The 21,812-nt window shown below is 50.4% G+C and overlaps 11 protein-coding genes across 11 annotated transcripts; 7 read left to right on the top strand and 4 right to left on the bottom strand.

Moving 5' to 3' along the window:
• Positions 1-13: 13 nt before the first annotated feature.
• Positions 14-4,017, top strand: P153DRAFT_341067 (DEAH-box RNA helicase-like protein). The gene is made up of 2 exons (XM_033665906.1): positions 14-237; positions 363-4,017. Exons 1-2 carry the CDS (start codon positions 25-27, stop codon positions 3,858-3,860), a joined length of 3,711 nt encoding a protein of 1,236 aa, XP_033523201.1. The 5' UTR covers positions 14-24; the 3' UTR covers positions 3,861-4,017.
• Positions 4,018-4,394: 377 nt separating this feature from the next.
• P153DRAFT_357323 (S-adenosyl-L-methionine-dependent methyltransferase) lies at positions 4,395-5,536 on the top strand (the record flags this gene model as incomplete). The annotated part of the gene is made up of 2 exons (XM_033666723.1): positions 4,395-4,693; positions 4,744-5,536. 2 exons carry the CDS (start codon positions 4,395-4,397, stop codon positions 5,534-5,536), a joined length of 1,092 nt encoding a protein of 363 aa, XP_033523200.1.
• Positions 5,537-6,136: 600 nt separating this feature from the next.
• Positions 6,137-6,497, top strand: P153DRAFT_386013 (uncharacterized protein; the record flags this gene model as incomplete). Its single annotated transcript, XM_033670483.1, has 2 exons — positions 6,137-6,241; positions 6,297-6,497. 2 exons carry the CDS (start codon positions 6,137-6,139, stop codon positions 6,495-6,497), a joined length of 306 nt encoding a protein of 101 aa, XP_033523199.1.
• Positions 6,498-6,624: 127 nt separating this feature from the next.
• P153DRAFT_26151 (uncharacterized protein) lies at positions 6,625-7,535 on the bottom strand. Its single transcript, XM_033662835.1, has one exon. The coding sequence runs from the start codon at positions 7,384-7,386 to the stop codon at positions 6,823-6,825; it is 564 nt and encodes a 187-aa protein (XP_033523198.1). The 5' UTR covers positions 7,387-7,535; the 3' UTR covers positions 6,625-6,822.
• An 895-nt stretch (positions 7,536-8,430) lies between these two features.
• P153DRAFT_376184 (aquaporin) lies at positions 8,431-9,365 on the bottom strand (the record flags this gene model as incomplete). The annotated part of the gene is made up of 3 exons (XM_033669637.1): positions 8,431-8,645; positions 8,732-9,035; positions 9,135-9,365. The coding sequence occupies 3 exons, from the start codon at positions 9,363-9,365 to the stop codon at positions 8,431-8,433; spliced, it is 750 nt and encodes a 249-aa protein (XP_033523197.1).
• Positions 9,366-11,011: 1,646 nt separating this feature from the next.
• P153DRAFT_291670 (DOLPP1 protein) lies at positions 11,012-11,800 on the bottom strand (the record flags this gene model as incomplete). Its single annotated transcript, XM_033663781.1, has 3 exons — positions 11,012-11,466; positions 11,516-11,705; positions 11,753-11,800. The coding sequence occupies 3 exons, from the start codon at positions 11,798-11,800 to the stop codon at positions 11,012-11,014; spliced, it is 693 nt and encodes a 230-aa protein (XP_033523196.1).
• Positions 11,801-12,282: 482 nt separating this feature from the next.
• On the top strand, positions 12,283-13,695 carry P153DRAFT_357319 (RWD-domain-containing protein; the record flags this gene model as incomplete). Its single annotated transcript, XM_033666722.1, has 1 exon — positions 12,283-13,695. The coding sequence occupies one exon, from the start codon at positions 12,283-12,285 to the stop codon at positions 13,693-13,695; it is 1,413 nt and encodes a 470-aa protein (XP_033523195.1).
• A 2,362-nt stretch (positions 13,696-16,057) lies between these two features.
• On the top strand, positions 16,058-16,507 carry P153DRAFT_357318 (uncharacterized protein; the record flags this gene model as incomplete). The annotated part of the gene is made up of 3 exons (XM_033666721.1): positions 16,058-16,147; positions 16,192-16,387; positions 16,437-16,507. 3 exons carry the CDS (start codon positions 16,058-16,060, stop codon positions 16,505-16,507), a joined length of 357 nt encoding a protein of 118 aa, XP_033523194.1.
• Positions 16,508-16,945: 438 nt separating this feature from the next.
• Positions 16,946-17,427, top strand: P153DRAFT_386007 (uncharacterized protein; the record flags this gene model as incomplete). The annotated part of the gene is made up of 2 exons (XM_033670482.1): positions 16,946-17,061; positions 17,145-17,427. The coding sequence occupies 2 exons, from the start codon at positions 16,946-16,948 to the stop codon at positions 17,425-17,427; spliced, it is 399 nt and encodes a 132-aa protein (XP_033523193.1).
• Positions 17,428-17,871: 444 nt separating this feature from the next.
• On the bottom strand, positions 17,872-19,711 carry P153DRAFT_292341 (uncharacterized protein; the record flags this gene model as incomplete). Its single annotated transcript, XM_033663832.1, has 6 exons — positions 17,872-18,008; positions 18,118-18,903; positions 18,953-19,250; positions 19,322-19,369; positions 19,440-19,583; positions 19,634-19,711. 6 exons carry the CDS (start codon positions 19,709-19,711, stop codon positions 17,872-17,874), a joined length of 1,491 nt encoding a protein of 496 aa, XP_033523192.1.
• Positions 19,712-20,685: 974 nt separating this feature from the next.
• On the top strand, positions 20,686-21,812 carry P153DRAFT_367140 (glutathione S-transferase). Its single transcript, XM_033668199.1, has 2 exons — positions 20,686-21,071; positions 21,122-21,812. The coding sequence occupies exons 1-2, from the start codon at positions 20,936-20,938 to the stop codon at positions 21,766-21,768; spliced, it is 783 nt and encodes a 260-aa protein (XP_033523191.1). The 5' UTR covers positions 20,686-20,935; the 3' UTR covers positions 21,769-21,812.

Raw genomic sequence — 21,812 nt, 5'->3', positions numbered from 1 at the left:
CTTCACATCTGCACCAACCCTACAATGCCTAAATTTGTGCCTCGCCAGCGGAAGCACAAGGTGCTCGCCCGCCGAAAGCAATCGCATGATTATGCGCCAGAGGCAAATGCAGAAGAAATCCTCCCCAGAGAGGAGCAGGAGCGCGCGGAAAAGAAGCAGGCGCTGAAGGAGGAGCTCACTCGCGAGGCGCAAGGCAAGATCAGCGGAAAAAAGAAGAAGCGCCTCGACAAGTATATTGTACGTCACACAAGAACCTAGAGAGTGTTGTGACACCTTCATCATACCTGGTGACGGGCTTCATGTTGCGAAAACTTCTGAACCCATGCGAAAATTACGACCAACCATGCTAACACATTGCGCAGGATACTAAGCTCAAGAAAGAGGAGAACCTTGCGATTCTCAAAAAACTTGCCTCGCAAAAAATCGATACCAGCCTATTCCAGAGCTCTAGTAAATTGGGAAGCGGAGCAGGAACTAAGAGGGAGACGCTGCGGCGTGCGTTAGCAGAACAAAGGGCTAGGATAGACGTGGAAAAGAACGAAGGACTGTTGTTTGAGAAACGGACTCTGAGAGAGCCGGAAGACGAGAGCTCAGGATCCGAAAGCGAGGTCGAAATCGCGCCAAAGCCAGTCTCACAGCTTTCCTCAACTCCCAAATCCACATCGCGCAGACGCGACCGATCGCCCTCGGAATCCGAGAACGAAGACGGTGTCGCGCCGCCTGTGGTGTCGGTAGCGCCAACACAAACTGCTGGACTATTTGGCAGCGGCCTGAAGCGACCATTGGAGTTGGACGAGTCGGGCAAGCCGATCCTACAGGTACGGAAACGACGGAAAGGACAAGACAAGCCAATTTTGATCCAACAAGAGGTGGAATGGGAAGGGTTCAATTCAGACGAGGACGAAGAACTCGAAGAAGACACTGAAGAAGAGTCTGCGAGCGCCGAATCAGAAGAATCCGAGGACGCATCTGGAGAGGAAGAACTATCAGGCTCCGATTTCGACGAATCAGAAGAGGAGGGTTCTGATGAAAGCGACAGTGAGAGCGAGACCAGTCATGATGAAAACACCAAGGTTGCAAGGAAAGAAAGAACGTCGGCCTTCAAAGCCTGGGCAACGCAACAGAGGAACGAAGCCATTGGATTCGTTCCCACCAACAATCTAGAGTATGCACTGCCACCTACACCCGCGGACTTTAGACCTCGCGCTCCCGAACAAGATCCACTGCCCCCCGAACTGGAAACGAAGACTGCGACCGATTCCACGAGAAAGGCGTTCAGTGTTGTTGTGGAAAGATCACCTGAAATACAAGAGTCAAGGTTACAGCTTCCGATCGTTGCAGAGGAACAGAAGATTATGGAGGCGATACACAACAACGATGTGGTCGTAGTCTGGGGTGCAACCGGTAGCGGTAAGACCACGCAAGTGCCGCAGTTTCTCTACGAAGCAGGATATGGAGCTCCCAATGGACCAACACCAGGCATGATTGGCGTTACACAACCACGACGTGTGGCTGCCGTGAGTATGTCGAAGCGTGTCGGAGACGAACTCGGCGAGCAGGGTACGAAAGTGGCTTATCAGATCCGGTTCGATACCTCTACAAACGCCAAAACAGCCATCAAGTTCATGACGGATGGTGTTCTATTACGCGAGATTACTCAAGATTTTGTTCTCACGAAGTACTCGGCAATTGTCATTGACGAAGCCCACGAGCGCAGCGTGAACACGGATATCTTGATTGGTATGCTTAGCAGAATCGTCGATCTACGAGCTCAGATGGCACAGGAAGACCCGAAGATTAAGCCTCTGAAACTGGTCATCATGTCTGCTACTCTCAGGATCTCAGACTTCACAGAGAACAAACGGTTATTCCGAAGTGAACCACCTCCACTGATCAAGGCGGAGGGTCGACAATATACGGTTACGAATCACTTTGCCCGTCGCACTCAAAGAGACTATGCCGAAGAAGTGTACCGCAAAGTGGTCAGAGGTCACCGCAAGCTACCTAAAGGAGGCATGCTCATATTTCTCACTGGCCAAGGTGAGATCGCACACTTGGCGAAGAGATTAAAGCAAGCCTTCTCTTCGACGCAAGGTCACGATGTTCAAGCTGGAAAAGTCCAGATTTCTCCAGCTGAGGCACCTCTTGAAACGGAAGACATCGAGCTAGGTTTGAAGGATGAAGAGTCCCAAGATCACGATGGATCGGACTCCGAGGACTCTGTGATCATGGGACTTGACGATGAAGACGACAAAGAGTTCGAGATTGAGGAAGAGAATCCAGAAGACACGGTCATGAAGGTGCACGTTTTACCTCTTTATTCGCAATTGCCGACGAATCAACAATTGCGAGTCTTCGAACCGCCTCCCGATGGCTCTCGCCTTATCGTAATCGCAACAAACGTCGCGGAAACAAGTTTGACCATCCCGGGTATTCGCTATGTGTTTGACTGCGGAAGGGCGAAAGAGAAGAAGTACGATCTAGTCACTGGCGTACAGAGCTTCGAGATCGGATGGATCAGCAAGGCCAGTGCGAATCAGAGATCGGGTCGTGCTGGTCGTACCGGTCCTGGTCACTGTTATCGCCTGTACTCCTCTGCCGTATTTGAGCGTGATTTTGAGGAACATGCCGCGCCAGAGATCTCGCGAACGCCACTCGAGGGTGTAGTGCTGCAACTGAAGAGCATGGGTGCGCCGGTAGTCAACTTCCCATTCCCCACATCGCCAGATCGCGAGAGCTTGCAGCGAGCTGAAAACTTGCTCTCATATCTTGGAGCGTTGTCTCCTGATGGCAAAGTGACAAAGCTTGGCCACGAGCTTTCACTCTATCCTCTCAACCCAAGGTTCGCTCGGATGGTGGCCATGGGTGTCGCGCAGGGCTTGACAGCTGAGACGATAGCTCTAGTGGCTGCGCTCTCTGTGCCGGAACTCATCATCCCAGAAAGCAAGCTTGGCTTGCGAGAACCAACCAAGGATCCCGAGGCCGTCCGCACAGAGGAAGACAACATTGAAGCCGAGGAACGCTCTCGTCTTCGCAAAGCTTACAATGGTGCGCTAGCAAAGTTGAGTGCCAATGCGAAGCAGAGTGACTGCATCAAGTTTAGCAGCGCGATATGCGCATATGCATACGAACCAGACTCGCGGCGGTTCTGCGAAGATATGTTCTTAAACGCGAAAGCAATGAACGAAGCCAGCCAGCTCCGTCACCAGTTGACCAACATCGTACGCGCACACAGGCCAACTGCCATTGGCGGCTATCAAGCAAAGCTACCGGCTCCCTCGGAAAGAAACATCAACCTCCTCACCCAGATCTGCGCAGCAGGCTTCATCGACCAGATTGCTATGCGTGCAGACCTAGCACCCACACCACCGGATCTTCCACGGAAGCCAAAAACAGCTATCGATGTTCCCTATGTGACGCTTTTCTCATCTCAAACGGATTTCAGGTCAGACGACCCGAACGAGAAATACGTATATCTTCACCCTTCGACCTTGCTTGCTCGCACACCTCCATCGAAGCTCCCGGGCTACATCATCTACTCACATTTGCAACGTGCAAGTTCGTCTACCATCGACAGCACAAGGGTCCCGAAAACGCGCATGCATCCACTCACTCCCATCACACGGCCGCAAATCATCAACATCGCTCTTGGCACGCCACTGCTGCAAGCTTCAAAGCCAAAGGGTAAGATTGCAGACTTGCCCCGCGAGAAAGGCGCGATGGAGCGGAGGGAGTGTGAGGTCGAAATGAGTCTTGTAGGCGACAAGGGAAGTCAAGGATGGGGATTGGGTGTTAGAAGAGTGGTGCAGAGGAAGGAGGGGAATGGACAGGGTTGGCTGGTTGAGAAAATACTTGGGTGAGGCTTGAGTTGCGAGCATCTTTTGGATTCGAAGGAGGAGTCTTGATAATTTAGCATGGTTTCGCTGTCATTCATGCAATATTTGGCAGGTAGAAGAGTATATGTATGGAAGACATGCACTTAGATACCCCGATAAACCACCCGTTTGATATAATTGCAGATCTTTGAAAGTGTTCTCTCGGAATTGGTAGCAAGGTGTGTAAGCTCCGATCCGTCAAATCGTATGAGAAATACCCAGGTAGACATAATGTCTACCAAAAAAGTTGAGGGAGAGAAGTAGCTTCTCGGTTAATTGTAATACCAGGAAACAAGGTACGAACTTTTGCAACAGCTTGACAACTACATCTAAGATTAATGTAACAAGCTTAGGCTTAAAGCCCTAGCTGTATGCGCCGCTGTACATTTTTACAAAATTTATTAGCATAGTTTTGCGGCTTGTAGGAGCCACAAAGAGTAGCCTATGTCCCGCTTGTTCACATGACTGACGTCCAAAAATATATCGCGCTAGTGAGGTTCACTGACCATCATTCCCAACATGCCACGAATTACAACGTCACTCCTCCGCAAAGCACGTACAATAGATCCTTTTCTCTCCGCACTTCTCGCGCCGTGTCGAGATTTACACACTGCGCAAAACGAGCTACGATGGCTCTATGAACACGTCGAGAAGGTCTCGAAGACGCGTCGCGCGAGGGGAGGTGCGATTGATAGAAGTGCATTGCTAAGGCAATTGGTCAAAGAAAGAGCAAAGGGCAAACCGCTACAATATCTACTGGGCACGGAATACTTCGGTGGCCTTGAGATCCAGTGCAGACCTGGCGTGCTTATTCCACGGTATGGAAGTTACGGTGGTCTGGGAAGAAGTATCGCTGACAATGCAAAAGACAGGACACTGCGACCTCGGTATCACACTTAGTACAGTTGATATGCGGTGCGCAAAAGCTTCCTAACGAGTTACGCATCTTGGATCTGTGTACAGGCACCGGCTGCATACCGCTGTTGTTCGATCGCGAGTTCCACTCGTCACGCAAAAATGGACATATATGCCTACTTGGGATTGATGTCTCTGATAAGAGTCTTGCGCTGGCTCGTCATAATCTCAACGTATTGCACAAGAGCAGAAAACATGGAGAATATGACAAAATCAGCTTCCTCAAGGCGGACGTTCTCGCTGATTCGTCTTCCGATATATCCTCAGAGCTATTGTCGTTGAAAACCGCTCTCGACCATGGTTCCCAGCCGCAGTTCTGGGACATACTCATCTCGAACCCGCCATATATCTCACCATCGGAATACTGGAAGACAACGACACGCTCGGTTCGTGGCTTCGAGCCAAAGCTCGCGCTCGTACCTCCATCGGCAACGGGCTACTCGGACACACAACAAGGCGATCTGTTCTATCCGCGCTTGCTTGAGATCGCGCGCGATGTCCAGGCAAAGATAGTCTTGCTGGAAGTTGCAGACCTCAATCAAGCCCTTCGTGTTGCACAATATGCGCGAGATCTTTATATCTTTGATGGCGTTGAGATATGGAGAGAAGAACCCAGTTGTTCATCTGACTCTACAGACGAGAACGGATTTTCGATCTTTGGCCAAGGCAATGCGCGGTCAGTTCTCTGCTGGCGCGGCGAGGGAACGAATTGGTTGGGCAAGACGAGAACAGCGACTTCGGCATGAGAGAACATACAGCGATTCTTGCAAGACTAACCTCGTCCCAAGAAGCCATTTGATATTGCTCAACGAGCAGCACACAAGGAGGCACACGCTGACTTGAACGTACACACTAGCATGGTACACTTTTGGAAGGCATTTTGCAAAACCTTGAACGTATCTCACAAGAAACTCCAGAAATACAACGCTGGGATTTACAAACGGAGTTCTTCTGCTCGAGGTTTCGATATCGCAATCCTTGCTCCGGTTTCAGTCAACACACTTGATTGCCGTTAAATTAAAGCCAGGACATAGTCCTGGTCGTGTGACAACACAAGACCATCTGGGCGAGCATCATCGCGCGCTGGCGTCGTGCGCTAGAATCGCGATTGGGCAACACCAGCACTTTGGAACGTCATACGGTCGTCTTTCTAAGCCTGCAACATCAACGCTTGCAGTCATTTCAAATGGAATTTCTTTTTGACGCCAAACATGGCGCCGCACTCTGCCGTGCCTGCAGTGACATGCAACCTGTCAAATACTAGGGTCTGGCCGTCTGAACTATTATCAAACTTGTACATTGAACGTCCCAATTCTCCTGTGATACTACCTCACCCGCAAGCAACCATGCGTTTCCAAATACGTCTACCCATTCTTATCCTTGTCCTCGCCTTCTGCTTCGCCAGTCTTGTCTCTGCCATCGCCCCAGATACCTCTGCCATGCATCCAAATGTAACATATCCACAACCATCCTTTCCGAATCGCAGCCAGCTAATTGAGAACCAAGACGCCACTTCATCACGACCAACAGCCCATGCGCGCAAGCACACTACCCACAGAGCCGGAGGCCACACCTACATCCGCCATGGCAGAGCTGCAGGGCTTGGAGGCGGCTTCAGAAGCGGGGTCGGTGGATAGGCCGGTTGCGAAGATGGCGCTCATGGTTGTGGTTGGTGGAGTGCTGTTCGGGATGGGTATGGGGTTGTGAGAGGGGAAGGTGCGATGCAGGAAAGGGGTGGTAGGTGAAGGACGATTTGGAAAATGATGGACGATTTATGAGGCGACTTACGACTCACGATTCACGACACTACGACTTACGACCTCATGACTATATTAGTTTTGGTTTCTGATAACCGCGATGCGGAGGCACTTTTGGGTAGTTCGAAAAACGGGGACTGCTGGGTATAAGTGTTTATCTATGGTTCGACATTCTACCCGATGGGTGAACGTCCAGATGACTGGATGTCCTTGTGCAAAGGAAGTTGCATTCATCAAGCTCATCTCGCTGTCCACTGTGATGAGCATATCTGGATTCATGCCATGCACCGCACTGCTATGCTTCTCATGCCTACTCCAAGATCATTGGGTAGAAAACTAGGCCCGAAACTATAACATCCTTTTCCAGTGTTGCGGTCATTTACGCACTCTTCTAAAAGCTGTGGTTCGTCATCAGTGGGATTTTGGTGGCCTGTGACGGACAGGGCCTCCAGCTTGGCCTCGGCGAACTTCTCACCCTCCCACATGCCCAACGTATCGCGAGTGTTGTAACCCTGCTGCTTCTGCCGAGCCTTCAACCGTCTCGCTTCTGCTACCGCCGCAGCTTCTGACCGCCTCGACCCTGCCGTCCTCTTCGCCGTCATTTCTGCGCCATGCACTCGCCGATGGTGGAGATACTGGGAAAGGTTGGACTTTTCCAAGACCCAATTGCATAGAAAGCACGGTAGGGTCTTCTCTCGGCTGTGGGACAGTATGCGTGTCAGTGACATGTCGGCTGCTTGCTTGAGTGCTGACGACCTACAAGTTCTAGATGACGCCAGAGCCTGCTCTTTATGGTGGGGTCTTGAGCGCTCTTGTGATGCCAGCGATCGAGCAGACATCGGCAGGGGTGGTGCAGTGCGTCCTCTATCTGATGACGCGATACAGCTTCATCTGATTTCAACACCACCGATTCGCATCGTGCCCGATGGCATCTATAGTAGTCTCCTCAGCAATCCACGTGCTCGATGAGGTTCACAAGCTGACGGAACCTTCGACCACAAGCTTTCAACGAAAATTCATATTATTGTTCAGTGTTGATTACGGGAGTGTCCTCTTGGAGAATATACTCGTCAGTGTCAATTATTGTGTCATTGTATGGGTCTCGTGGTTCACTTCTGTCTAGCACCAGCCAGACTCCTACAGAGGCTCTTTTTGGCTCTGTGTATGCTGCTTTGAGAACCTCGTATCCATCAACAACGAGAATTTGAAGGTGACGAAATGTTTGGATACACCTATGAAAGTCATAATCATGTCGAGTACAGTCGGTATCTGTGTTTGATGGCTAGAATATATTGGCATAACACTGCCCCTTCGAAAGCGTGGCCTTCAGGATATTGCAAACATTTTTAAGCGAGAGGGTTCGAGATGCTGATTCTGAATTTGCGGAGCTGGCATGTTGACCTGGTGCGGCGGCTTGGGGAAAGATGTATATGCAATGTTGAGGCATCAGACTCGATATTCATGCATAGCCTTTGGAAGGACATCTTACTGAAGCGTAGGTCATAATATACTGTGCGAACAAGCATGTTGTAAGATGCTATCGATGATTCTGCATTGCTACTTCTATCTGACTTCACATATTGTCCTACGCACCACTGTACCTACTTTCCAAAGTAGGCGTCGCTCTTTTATTCGTCGTTAAGTATCCAAGTCTCCCTATAATCATGTATGTGTTGATATTCGGATTTCCTATGTACTAAAGTTGCCTTGTATATGTAAGTCGCTAAAAACGCTATCCCAAAAAAACACCCAGCTCGATGTTTCCCATCATCCAAGACTTTGTTATATCCCACGCTTACAAAATGCATAATCAAAACGCCTCCCCACCGTCCCTCAGAATACAAACACCAAATACACTATTGTTATTTTATCTCCGGGCAAGTCTAATCCTCGACGAAATCGCCGTTCGAAGAGTCCTGGCCAGGATTCGCCTCTTCGTAGTTGAAAGCCTTGACGAATCTGTAGTACCCGGCGGCCAGGGAGGCGCCGAGAAACGGGCCGATCCAGTAGATCCAGTGGTAGCCAGGGAACTGGGTGCTGGCGACTGCGGGGCCGAAGCTACGGGCGGGGTTTAGGGAACCGCCGGTGTAGTAGACGCCTGTGTTGCGTTAGCCAGGATCCGTGAAGTAAATTTCGTCGGCAGAAGTGATGTCAAACGAGGAAGTGGAGCATGGGGAAACGTACCGCCCATCATCGCAACGAATAAACTTAGTCCAATGCCCACCGGCGCGATGAAGGTGTCCTTGCTCTTCTCCACGGCGAGCATAAGTACTACGAAAACTAGCTCAGCAGTCATGAAGGCTTCGATGAAGACTCCTTGGGCTATGCCCGTCCCTGAGGAGAGCGTCGTGTTCGTGAACGCAATGTCGCCGGGGAACATGACGGACGCAAGGCCAGCTGCACACATGGCAGCAAGGAGTTGTGCGGGGAGAAGGATGATGCCGCGGATTGCAGGCAAAGCGCCTCCAAGCACCAGACCGAGAGTGACCTGTATCCATTAGTTTCGTTGCCACACAGCCTCGCCCCGATCACTCATCATTAAAAAGAAACGACGAAGAAAGGGGAAAGGGGAAGATGGACGACATACCGCTGGATTGAACAGCCCTCCACTGATTCGGTAAAACGCCCAAGCATTCACCAACAAACTTAGTCCATACACCAACGCCGTGAAGATGTTCTCCTGACTGCTCTTCCCCCCGTTCGCCATACTCGACTCACTCCTTTGCGTAGCCAGCATGATCTGGCACGCAAACGAGAAATACAGAAACATAAATGTGCCGACAAATTCGCCGGAAAAGGCTACCATATGGGCCTGCATGGTGGAGAGTGTGTGCTTGGTCTTGGGGCCATTGCGACGATGTTTGTTATGGTGATGGCGGTGGGATTGCTGGCTGTGGGTTGGGTTGGGGGAGTGTGTTCGGCTGGAGACATGGCTGGAGCGATGTGTGTGTGCAGGTTCTGGCTCGCGGTATTTTGGTTCACGGTAGACGTCGAGGCGTGGCATTTTGAAAAAGTAGAGGATTGAGGGGCAGTTGGGATGAGATTGAATTTGGGATGAGATGCAAAAGTATGGTCTGGGGTGGTGAATATGATCAGCCGATCAGCCGCGTCCCTAGTCGAAATGTTGAATGCTTTTTTCGATGGCAGGGGGTGGTCGGGCGCGGGCTGGGTCAAGCTTGTTTTTCACCCTCGTTTAAGTGGTTGGGGGTTATGATGAAAGATAACCTCATGCCTTTCCCCACAGCACATCCAAAGCTAGCACGCTTTCGTAACCCTGGTAACGTACGACAATCTTTGCATGAGATGGATGACGACGACCGAGTCCATGGTAGCGGCCGTGCTAGATCTCCGGTTGCCGTTGATTATGCAGGGTTCATTATGAAGGAGTTGAGTTCTACTAATACCATCCCAGACCAGAAGACGCATGCTGAGCGACCGCTCACAATAGCGTAACGATGGAAACAAAGGACTCCAACTTAGCACAGGTACAATCTGATGCACTAAACGTCTACCAGCAAATTCGGGCGAACCGATGCTAAATCTGTTAGGCTTGCATAAGCGTCCGGGGTGGCTGGTGGCGCTTGTACCGGAACCTAGTACCAGCGAACTCCTTTATATTTATCGGACGCGTTTCGATAACGTTTCCAATGCCTAAATTCCCAGGAGACTGATTGATGGAAAGGGACGGGACAACGGATAGACAGGGCCTCCCTGAAGGTCTATGACGTCGAGCTGAAACCAGGTGATTGGATCCGAGGAGCGAGAGGAGCAATGTGGGGGCGTTATGACGGAGGTAAGCTTTGATGGAGATGTCGAGACGAGAACAAAATACAAGGGTTGCACTGCCTGCGACATGGCAGGGTGGTTACACAGTGAGAAGTGTCGCCGTCCTGAAGTCGTGTGTGCCAATAACGGTAGATCTTGCACATATAAGACTAGTAGAAGAATAGGCGAGCTGTCTGTGGCTGTTACCGCTAATCCCATTAGCGTTCTGGTTGCGGGAATTTAATTCCCATGCTGAACGGTATGACAATTCGCATAATCACGATACCCGATAATCGTGATAGCCATGCTGCCACATGATAGAATATGAACTTGATCATAATCGACACGTCGATGCTTGGGCAGGTAGGCGATTATCATGGTCTGTTCGTTGACCAGTGCAAGGGTACAGGGATTGCACATTGAAGCACAAGCATTTGTAGCTGTCAAACACGGCCCTTTCCAATTTCATCTCAAGCGCGAATAACGAAACATCCTTGATGATGATGTCGGTGGCTGATGGTCTCTCGTGGACGAGAAGAACATGCCTGGTCGTGTTATTAGGACAGTAAGACAGGTCTGACGTAGCACCACCTACCGGAGATGTTGAAACCAGGCGACACCACTTGTTCCACAACAGAACGCCCACGCGAGGTCTGCATATACCCAATACTGAGTTACTGGACGGCAGTGTGACAAAGCTCATCGGCTCTTCTGGCTCTGGTCCTGGAAAGCTCGCTGCCTTCTCTCTACCCATCGCGCCCAACCAGAATCCACCAAGTCCTCTTGGACCACTAAGTCTCTAACTCGGAATGCTTTCGCAATCCAAGTGTCAAGCGCCCATTCGATCCACCCAGCTCTCCGCAGATACGTAGTGGCACCGAACCAGGCCAATGCAAATAGAAAGCCTGCTATGCAACCGACCACGACTTGTTTGGGAGTGTGATAGTTTAGGTATATGCGACTCATAGCCACAGCTCCTGCTGATGCCAAAGCGAGCAGCGAGAGGACTAGTCGCCCGCCAAAGGTGAAGGGTGTGTGGGTTTCTGTAGGATGCGGGACGTGGCGGAAGAGGAGAAACAGCGCGAGGGTAACGGAGAAGAAGGAGACGAATTGGGCGTGCGAAGAGGGCATTCCATAGCCTTTTCCATGCATTTCTGTCTGTTATTAGTCTCTCTTTCTTAAATTGTTTGAAGTGATATGCACCCCGCGGCCGGTCCTCTTTGATGTATCGTTTCAGAACCCAATTGAGTGCTTCGCAGGCCATCTGACCTGCAAACATCAACCCGATCTCAATCTCGCGGTTCGACCATATCAGGGTTGCGTAGACAACACATAGTCCTTGCGGGACAAGGGCGAGCCATGCGCAGAGGTACGAGACACGGTCAAATGGATTCTGTGTTGGTCAGCAAGACACACAAACAAAGGCAGATGTGTACACACATAATGGACATGGGTCAGAGACAACGACGCAAGCGGAGGATTCTCCATAACGAATGGCTGCAAGGGTATTGGGAGTGAGCGACGACGAGATGGAGCTGGGCCAGATGCATGATGACGGCTGGACCCTGGCGCTTGGCAAGGTGGCGACGTGTAGAAATACCAGCCAGGTGATAGTTTCGCGACGTTCAGACTAGCTGGAAGTCTTGTATTGGCAAGCTTTGGCGGATACATGTATGTACAACGTTTGTCTCATAGATCAAGACTTGTACTTCAAGCGGAGGACCACAGTACATGTGAGTAGCGGTCGTATACCACTCTTTGAGGGTCGACTGCACACTTGACTCATCATGGCCCTCTTCCATGGCTGCTTTCGCTTTGACACGTTATCAACAGTCGCCACGCCCTTTTCTTCGTCCGTTGCGCCCGTTGTGCCCATATCTCACCTGTTGCCGCCCTCGTACGATCAGCAAACTTCACATAGGCACCGCGCCACCCTAATCAATCCACGCTGAGAGCATCGAACCTTTGCCATGGCCGACTTCGACTTAGACGACGAGCGCGCCGAAGAGCTCAGTACGCTACAGTCCATATATCCAGAGCTGGTTATTGATCCAAGCGCACCGTATACCGCAACGCTCGATCTTCTCGTGGCGCCAGCGAAGCCACTCCCCGTCACTTTTGGGTCTGAGCAGCTCGCCCTGCGACTAGAGTACCTGCCTCCATTGCACCTCGAAATCGTCCTCCCTACAAACTACCCCGCCGAAGCCCCGCCGCTGATCAAGCTGGCGGCTATACCGTGGCTGCCTGAGGACATCGCGCACAAACTCACGGACGAGGCGAAATCGATATGGGATGAATACGGCGGCGGTACAGTCTTGTTCTCATACATAAGCTCTTTGCAAGAGCAGGCCGAGACAGCATTCGGCTTGGAGGAGCTCACACTACCATCGTCTCTGAGAAATGAGCTCGAGGATTACAACAGGCGCACGAAGCGCGAGTTGTTCGATAAGGAAACTTTTGATTGCGTCGTCTGTCTCGAGCCGAAGAAGGGATCAAAGTGCCATCGTATGCAGCGCTGTAGCCATGTGTTCTGCGTTTCATGTCTACAAGACTGCTACAACAGTTGCATCGATGAGGGTAGTGTGAACTTGGTCAAATGCATGTCCACCGAATGCGGCAGTAGCAAGCGGAAGAAGGAGCGTCTTCTGTCCCCCAAAGAACTACTACAAATCCCATTATCCCGCGAGACAGTCGAGCGCTATGCAAAAATCAAGCGGAAGAAGAAGATTGAATCCGACCCGACCATTATATTCTGCCCCCGCTCCTGGTGTCAAGGCGCCATGCGAACATCCAAATACCCCAAGATAACCGACGTGAGCCAGATGGACGACTCAGACTCCGAGACGGAAGACGACACATCCCAAACACAAACCGCCACCGCAGACACAGGCCCAGAGAAGCGCGCTATAGGCGTCAGGGGCATGGATCGCCTGGCCGTTTGCGAAGACTGCACCCTCGCCTTCTGCATCGTATGCCTCGCGTCCTGGCACGGCGACTTCGCGCGCTGCGAACCACGCGACGCAACACAACTCACCGAAGAAGACCAGGCCTCGCTAAACTTCATCCTGAAAAATACTTCTCCATGTCCGACCTGCTCTGTGCCGTGCCAGAAGTCTTTCGGGTGCAACCACATGACTTGCGCGCAGTGCAAGACACATTTCTGCTATCTTTGCAGCGCATGGCTGAGTCCGGATCATCCCTATCAGCATTTCAACGACCGGAGGTTCAAGCATTGCTACCAGAGGCTTATGGACGGCGCGGAGGGGGATGCGAACGGGGATGTGCAGTTTGGGGGGCGCAGGGGTGCAGAGCAGATGGCGGACTTTTGGGAGCAGGAGGCTATGCGGATACAGATACAGGTCAATGAGGAGGACGCAGGGTGATGCAGGATTAAAACGCACTACGCCTATCATATCAATGTACGCAGCAGGATGTTCAGATTATAATATCATCAACTCAAGTAAATGTACGATAAATTTCAAATAATTACATGACCAGCCAGTATGAACCCGGACGTCGCGCAATCGCTCGCTCGCTCTCAACTGAGAATACTAGCCCTATAACGGGTTGTATCTGATTTTGGCTTGCAGTTTGGCTCGATCTTTCTCCACTCAATCATCAGCGAAATTTGACAAGAGAATCACAACGACAGGCACCACAGAAATAAACCACAACGTCAAGCAGATCAGGCGTATACATGTGATAAAGAGGTACTCAAGTTCTCCGAGAGCCTTGTCTGTAGTTGTCAAGCTACTCTAAACTTCCTCGGCAAGCTACTTCAAGCTTTTACATTTAATCGAGAGTTGGAAGCTTTTACTTTGGTCAACATCTGCAGACAGTCACTCACATTATTCATTTGGCAGGGCTTTCATTCTCCTTTTGTAAATTTTATTGGTTTGGCTTTCTAAGAACACAGCTTCCTGCTTTTTGTACTTGACCGAGAGCTTGGTGAGATTGGGTATCCATTGTCCTCGAAACTCAACATCCGTTGCTTCTATTGCAAAGTGTATACCGGGCGTATACCGCATTGAATTCAAGCATCAGATCTCTACATTAACTACATATGTATTTGTCAAGCTGTTGCAGGATTCTGCCGCACTTAAAAACACCAATGCACTGATGCAAGCCAACAGACGAACTGAAACAATCAGTCTCGCAACACAGCAACAAAGTGGGTCTAGCATCTATCTCAGACCAGGTATCGACAGTACCACAACTCAAAGACAAGAGTGACATCAAGCAAAGTGAACAAGACAATGTACGAATCTTCTTCAAACTAGCCGCGCAAGGCGGACTAGGTCAACGAAAAAAGGTCGCGTCAGCTCGAGGTAGTGAAATACGAGCGACACTGTGCCGGCGACTATGAGCAAGCCCAGGGAGACGCCAGCGAGTGACAAAAATAAGGATAATCTTGAAGGACACCGTAGTGTCGTTTCAGAGATTAAACTGGTCACGTGATTAGCAAGGATAGGGTGAATGAAGAACAAAGAAAACATACCTGAAAAGAACAGATACTACACTTGATCTAAGCCAAAAGGCAAAGCTGTGCGGTTGTTAGCAAGGGCGCGAGTGTAGGGCGAGGATGGAGGAGACTGACAGAGCTAAAGAACAGAAGAGGGAACGGGCGAGGGAGATATTATATAGTTGTTGAGGACTTGGCACGCTAGGCAGCACGTGATTCTGGGCTAACGCGTTCGAGCGCTCTCGGCGAGGCTGGCGGCCGGGGTTTTGCCGGGGTTCTACCGGTGCGCAACGCAGCCAAAAATATCACAAAGTGGGACTGTTAGGCACGAGCGAACTTGCACAGGAAAACACTCACTCTAGCCAGCTATGGTTGTGAGTTTTCTGCTGTGTTATCTAAGATCTGCCATTAACGTCACGGTGAGAGTATTAAGGGCTTCAATATTCGCCCATATCGCAATAGTACTCGTAGCGGACGTCTCTTGTAGGTTGGCCTATTAATATGATTTTGCTGCTTGCGCAATTGAATGCTGTGTTGGTTGTGTGCCGATCTATAGTCGTTGGAATGAGGTTCAAAAGAAGATGTTCGCCAACCAGGTTGTCTTGTTGGTGTTATTTCTCCTAACGGGCAGATTCGCTTCATCAGTCTTGTAACCCTCATACCATATTGATGAAGCTGATAGACAGAGATGACAGACGTTACGGCCTTGAGCAACTACAAAAATATGTTCGGTCCTCAACAGACATTCATGCGTCATGTAATAGGTAATAAAGCATTCTCGACAACAGGGGTTCATCCTGTTCTAGTTAGCAATTGAAGAAGTAATCGTCTGCCATCTACTCCCTACGCCGACAGATGACAACGCGGAAATAGAGGCACTCAAGACATGATCTGATTATGCGTCGTGGACGGGTTCGGATTCCTGTCATTATGTTTGCCCGAAGGAAAACTCACCCTTTGCTCAGTATTTCAAGGGTCAAATTACATACTGCAATTTGCAGAAGTGAGTAGGATATCACTTCCTTACCCCTCGAGTGGTGTCACCCTAGCACCTGCATAAAACGGCGGCGTGGCGGCAAGGCTGAAACACTGCTGCACTTAAGCAGGTTTCTACAGAGTAGGAGTGTGTATATAAAGCTAAGGCAGTTCAATAAGTAAAAAACAGTTACTTCTACAAGCCATTGACGAGCGTCCAGTGAGGATAGGCATAGCCCAAAAGTTCGATTTGCGCTGAGCCTGGATACCCTGAACAACTTGAATAACCGCCAGCCCCCTCCACCACGATGCTACCGTTTGATCTCAAAAGAAGTGCAACAACGCGTGAAGCTCAGGCAGCAGCTCACCATACGAAGCCACAATGGGCTCGGTTTTATGTAGGTCTCACAGCCTGCTCTATGTATGCACTGTCAACTCACAGTATCAGCACATCACAAAGGCGGAGATCGACATTCTTCTAGAAGCCCAGCCACTCATTCTCTGGCCGTCAATACCAGCAGACGTTCTGACCGAGATCTACAATCGCGTCAATGCTGAGATTGCCAAAGAGCAGATCCCTGAGGTTGGATACGATATATTCAGCTGGCGTATGGCACGGGGGATACAAAACGTGACTGGTAAGTCGAGCGGAAGTTGACTTGCGTCTCGCTCTAAATAACGCAACAGGCAAGAAGAGAAAGATGGCTTCTGCGGAGTCGGCAGCAACTGCCGAGCCGGAAGTTACGAAGACCACCTAAGAGGTTGGATTGACTGAGGAGCGCATATATACTGCCTCTATTTACGTTAAGAGTGCCCGGCCGGCGACATAGGCTCGAGCTGGTCATAGATCATGAGGTGTAAATACATCTGCACTAACAATCTGATAGGAGGAGCACCGCAATACAAGATTCTATAGACAGCCGTGTATGGTTCCAATATGCTTCGGGATTTCGACCATTCACCCATATCCTACTGGATGTACTAGCACGATGTAGGAAGTTCATATCTCGACACCTTTAACGCATCAGAGTCTCCAAAGTTGTTCCTTTTTCAACCAGACATCATTAGCTCTTGCTCTCACCCACCGCATTCTTACGCGTGAGAAGCACCACTCCTGGGCCAAGGCGATCAACCCGCTCGAAGTATACGTAGTGGCTCTGACCCATGACATCGGGGATAGCAAATACATCCGAACCATGTTGGACGATGGTAACCCCGACGAAGCCAACGAGATCACCGAGACTAACGAAAGCAAGCGGGCGGCGCAGCGCGACGATCTCGATGTCCCCCCTGATCTCCGCTGGACTCGGAAGTCGCATCATATGCCTCCTTCACGCGCGAGGCGAGCGACAAAGCGCACATCAAGATTATGTCCGAGAACTAGCCTTCTCTCAGCATCGTGCAAGACCCCGACCGTCTGGATGGTCTCGGTGCTATCGGAGTTAGTCGCTTGTTCGTATACGGGGGCGTAGATGAAATCCGGCGCAACGACACGATACGTACGGCTCTCCCACTCATCGACGAACGGTTCAGGCAGTATGTGCCGCTGATGAAGACCAAGACTGGACGCGATTTGGCGGAGGAGCGCTGGGCGTGGATGGAGAAGAAGTTCTTGCCGAAACTAATGGGGCAGGTGGATATTGAGGATGTATATGGGGAGGTTGAAGCTTCGCACTGACATCGTGCGACTAGTTTAGGGGCCTAATAGGTGAGTGTGCAATATGTACCGATAGTCAAGGATGGTGTTTGCCCTTTCTTATGTCAGCTGTGAACTGGTTGATGAAGACCAAACTCATTGTAGATACCCGAGTTCAAAATGCAAAGTTGTTTCCCAACTGTGTTGATATCATGTGATGTTTCCGTACTTACAAGGTTCTTGAATGAAATCGCCTCGTTTGAAGCACCCACAATTAGTCAATCATGGAATATAGAGAGGTAGCTAGAGTGACGGGATGCGTAGTCGTGGCATCTGCAACGTCAAAAGAGAGAAAAACGGATGCCTGACCAAATAGGGCCATCACGTCAAGCAAGGGGATGGCAAAATCGCAAAACTAAGCATTATAAAGACTAACTCAGAAAACATACGTCAAATATCTTTGTATCTCTCGCTCGTCCATACATCTCATTCGTAAACCTCGTTGCCTTCTCTATCGACCTTGACAAATTTGACCTTATCCATACCATGGGTGGCGCGGAGGTGACAGTTTTCGAAGGGACAATATCCCTGATCACGTTCCACAGCACATTGGTGGCCCAAATCTAGTGACAAAATGATTAGCGCCCGGCTTTGAATGACTTGAAGGCCTCTACAGAGCTTCATGACTTTCGAATGAGAAGGCTCCAGATGTTCGAGTGGGGTTGCACTTACAGCAATCAATCTTCTCGCAATACCTGTTCTTGCAAGCCAGGCTACGCGTCTTGTAGCGCAACGCATTCAGCTCAGCCGGTGTGAGTTTAGGTTCATGCTGAAACTTGCAAAACTTGCCGTTGTCGCACTTGTTTCCGAGGTGCCAATGGTTACACATTTTCTTGCCACTCTTCTGCATGCGATTTTCGAGCGAGTACGTTGCTCCTTGGTCTTTGGGCGGGAGTGGCTCATCAAGTCTTTGTTCGGCTTTATTGTAATAAGCATATTTCTTCTTTGAGTTCGTCGTGGGAGCGGCTGTGTTTGGCGCGATGGAAATGTTTTCATTTGGAATGCTTCCCGTCTTGCCTATAGTGGCCCATGAGGAATCGCCGCTTGCCTCGGTAGGTGGTCCCGTGATGGACGAGGCGGCGGTGCTAGGAGAAAGACTAGAAGTTGAAGGCTTTGGGGACGCTGTGGGTGAGCTCTTATTCGTCATCGACCGAAGGACAGGCGGAGGTTGTGTCGGTGCTTGCGGTGCAGAGCTAGGTGCTTGAGGTGCAAAGGTAGATGCTTGTGTAGGCTCTGGCAAAGGCCCAGTCCTGAAGACACTGTCAAAACGAGCTCGTTTGAAGTTTGGCAAATCGACAAAACCCCTGTACGCGGGAGTTGTCTCCAATAGCGTAATTTGACCAGCTTTGTGTTCGTTGTGCTTGAACTGATCGAGATTTAGAAGATAGCCAGCGTCATGACAGCCTCCAAAGACGATATGGCGGCAAGTGGGATTGTCGCTGAATGTGCGTAACATTTCTCGTAGTATATCAGTCATGTGTTGAGTGGAAAGTTAGTTGATGCTTACCTTTGATCTTGTGATCAGCGCGCTCCTTCCCTTGACCAACATCGATAATACTAAATAATGGCTGATTGACACTGAAGCGCTGCGCGAATTGTCTGAGCTCTTGAGGACTACGAAGAAGTCCAACTTGCGCCAGCTTCTGAGCTAGTTTGTCGAGGCTGAGATAGATTTGTACTATTATCGGCCAACTACCGGAATTGCTGTAGAGAGAGGCGATGTGGTCTTGAATTGTATGATACAAGCGAGAGGCAGCCTCGGAGCCACCGTCACCACCAGCTGCGTGGAGCAGCGCGTCCTGGAACTAGTATAATGTTAGTACTTGACTTCAACAAGCCGAAAGTTGCGATGCTTGAGATTACGATCATAACTTACAATAGCTCCATCTCCATCAATAAGGGCTAAAACGAACGAGCTGGCTTCCTGTACGACGCCAGTCAGCAAGGATCATGTTGTGACGGGGTAGCAACAGCTCCCACAAGGCTAATCTCACCAGCTGACGCTCATACCCTCCGACAATAATCCGCTTCTCTTCAACCGTCGTCTGATAATTCCTCCTAATGTCTCGCTCGCTCAAATAATCATTCTTCAAATTAGCATGCTCTTCCAGCAAACTGGAGTACTTTTGAATTAGCTCCTATTTCCTCGTTAGTTTTACACCCGATGAAGGAAACGAGAGATGTGTACTCCGACAAGTCTTTCCCTTGCTTCGTCTGAAGCGCGAAAGTTTTGCAAGTGCCTCGCGTAATGGTCGAGGTCTGCCATGGGATAGATACCGACCATAAGTCGCAGTGATTGTTGAAGAGAAGGGTGCTTGATGGAGCGGAGATCGGATGGAATCAAGGTTGTCTTTGCCTCGTGAAAGCTGAAAGGCAACAGCAATGGTTCGCGATGATGCAGGCGCGCGCTAGTAGAGCTGTCTAGACCGAACTGGGCAAAGGCGAGCTTGATCACAGCGAACTTCGCGTTGTCGAAGGGTTATGAGAAGACAAGGAAAAGCGACGGAGGACGATGTATTTGAACAGGCTACAGGAACACGATCGCAAGACAACAGCGGGCAGTGCTTGGTCGTGCATGAAAGCTGCTGCGGCGAGCTGTAGGTGGCACAAGCGAGCGTATCGCCAGACGCTCGACAGTAAACGGTATTCAGGATCAGGGCATGGATTTCAGGACGCAGAACACAAGACACGAGACAAGGGACTTGGAAACCTCGGAACTCACAGTAACGTTGTTCAATGCAAAAAGAATCCGCGAGTGATAGAACCTTAGGAACGCAAGTCTGGTGTAAGAACAGAGACAGGTTCACGTGGGGAAAGACCATGCTTACCAACGATCAATTGGCAACTGTTCGCACTTCCTGATGGCTCGTACTATCTGCAGGTATTCCCATTTAGATAGTAAGTCATGTTTGCATCTCATGTCCTGACATGACAAACTTCAATGCATTCGCTTGACCGGTTTGTAAGACCGCGTCTTGTATTCCGGTGTTTCACTACAAATCAACCCTCGAATGAGATAAGGTTCGTCGCATGCATGCCTCCAGGCTGTGCGATGCAAGCGTGTTCGAGGTATGATGAAAGCTGTCCAATGCCGAAGCGATTCATTGCAAAAAGCATCAGAGCATCTTACCAAGGCCGAGCATCTGCAGAATTTGAATTGCATAGCCTGCTAGGGCGGAGGAGTTTTGTTGGGCGTTTAGAAGGCTTAATTCAGCCTTCTCTCTACACGGCTTCCCCCTCCGCCCCAATCTTATCCCCGAACCCTGGAGCTCCCGTCTACCCCACAAGAACGCCAAATGCCGCCGATCCGTAGCAGTCATGACAGTCCAAACCTACTATTCCTTGCGAATTGTGGCTACAAAGCAACAGCTGCATATGAATGTTCCAACGGTGCATCCGACCCCTCCGCGCCCCGCATAGCTTTCGACCCCTCCTCCACAACATAAACAGACCTCCCCCCAGGTTCTTCTCACAGCGTCAATATACAACGATGGCTTCCACCAAGACACATCCAGCCTATGAACTTCTGTACTGGCCCAGCATCCCAGGACGCGGTGAATTTATCAGACTCGCCTTCGAAGCTGTAGGCGTGCCTTACAAAGACACTGCCAACGAATCCGAAGATGGTACACAATCCTTACACGTACTTCAAATCCCCGATTAACTTCCAAATCAGGTGTCAAAGTCATCCTCCCCCTCATATCCCCCGAGTCTACCGGCAGCGATGGCAACCCACCCGTCTTCGCACCCCCTGCCTTGCGCATCCCTGAGGCAGGAAAGAACGGCACAGACCTCCTCCTCTACCAAACGCCCGCCATTTTGTCCTACCTAGGCGATAAGCTCGGTCTCGCAGGCTCCGATGATGCAGAGAGGTCCTGGGTCCTTTCGCACACCCTCACAGCGCTGGATCTGAACAATGAAGCACACGACACGCACCACCCCATCGCCTCTGCGTTATACTATGAAGACCAGAAAACCGAGGCGTTAAGAAAGTCAAAAGATTTCCGCGAAGCCCGTATACCCAAGTTTCTTGGCTTCTTCGAGCGCGTGCTCAAGTCGAATGATGGGGAGGGCAAAGGAAAGTTCTTGGTGGGAGGGCAGCTGAGCTATGCGGATTTGACTGTGTGGCATGTGGTGAGTGGGTTGCTGTATGCGTTTCCTAAGGAGATGGAAGCGCGGAAGAGTGAGTTTCCAGTGCTGTTGGGAACGTTTTTCGAAAGTGTAAAGGAGCAAGAGGGGATCAAGGGGTATCTCGCAAGTGAGCGACGGAAGCCATTCAGCATGGGTGTGTTTAGACTGTATCCTGAGCTCGATCGGCAGTAGTAACCATAAACATGAAATGAAGGCCATATTCAAATGCACGCACA

This window comes from Dothidotthia symphoricarpi, assembly GCF_010015815.1.
Source record: "Dothidotthia symphoricarpi CBS 119687 unplaced genomic scaffold P153scaffold_11, whole genome shotgun sequence".
In the NCBI taxonomy this organism is placed as follows: domain Eukaryota; kingdom Fungi; phylum Ascomycota; class Dothideomycetes; order Pleosporales; family Dothidotthiaceae; genus Dothidotthia; species Dothidotthia symphoricarpi.
This window is presented reverse-complemented; position numbering and strand designations above follow the sequence as displayed.

What these genes read in the sequence shown, in the direction of transcription:
- P153DRAFT_367140 (XM_033668199.1), top strand. Translation starts at nt 20,936, where the DNA reads ATGGCTTCCACCAAGACACATCCAGCCTATGAACTTCTGTACTGGCCC. An exon ending in TGCCAACGAATCCGAAGATG is followed by an intron (nt 21,072 to 21,121) that starts GTACACAATCCT and finishes CTTCCAAATCAG; the next exon opens with GTGTCAAAGTCATCCTCCCC.
- P153DRAFT_341067 (XM_033665906.1), top strand. Translation starts at nt 25, where the DNA reads ATGCCTAAATTTGTGCCTCGCCAGCGGAAGCACAAGGTGCTCGCCCGC. An exon ending in AGCGCCTCGACAAGTATATT is followed by an intron (nt 238 to 362) that starts GTACGTCACACA and finishes CACATTGCGCAG; the next exon opens with GATACTAAGCTCAAGAAAGA.
- P153DRAFT_26151 (XM_033662835.1), bottom strand. Translation starts at nt 7,386, where the DNA reads ATGTCTGCTCGATCGCTGGCATCACAAGAGCGCTCAAGACCCCACCAT.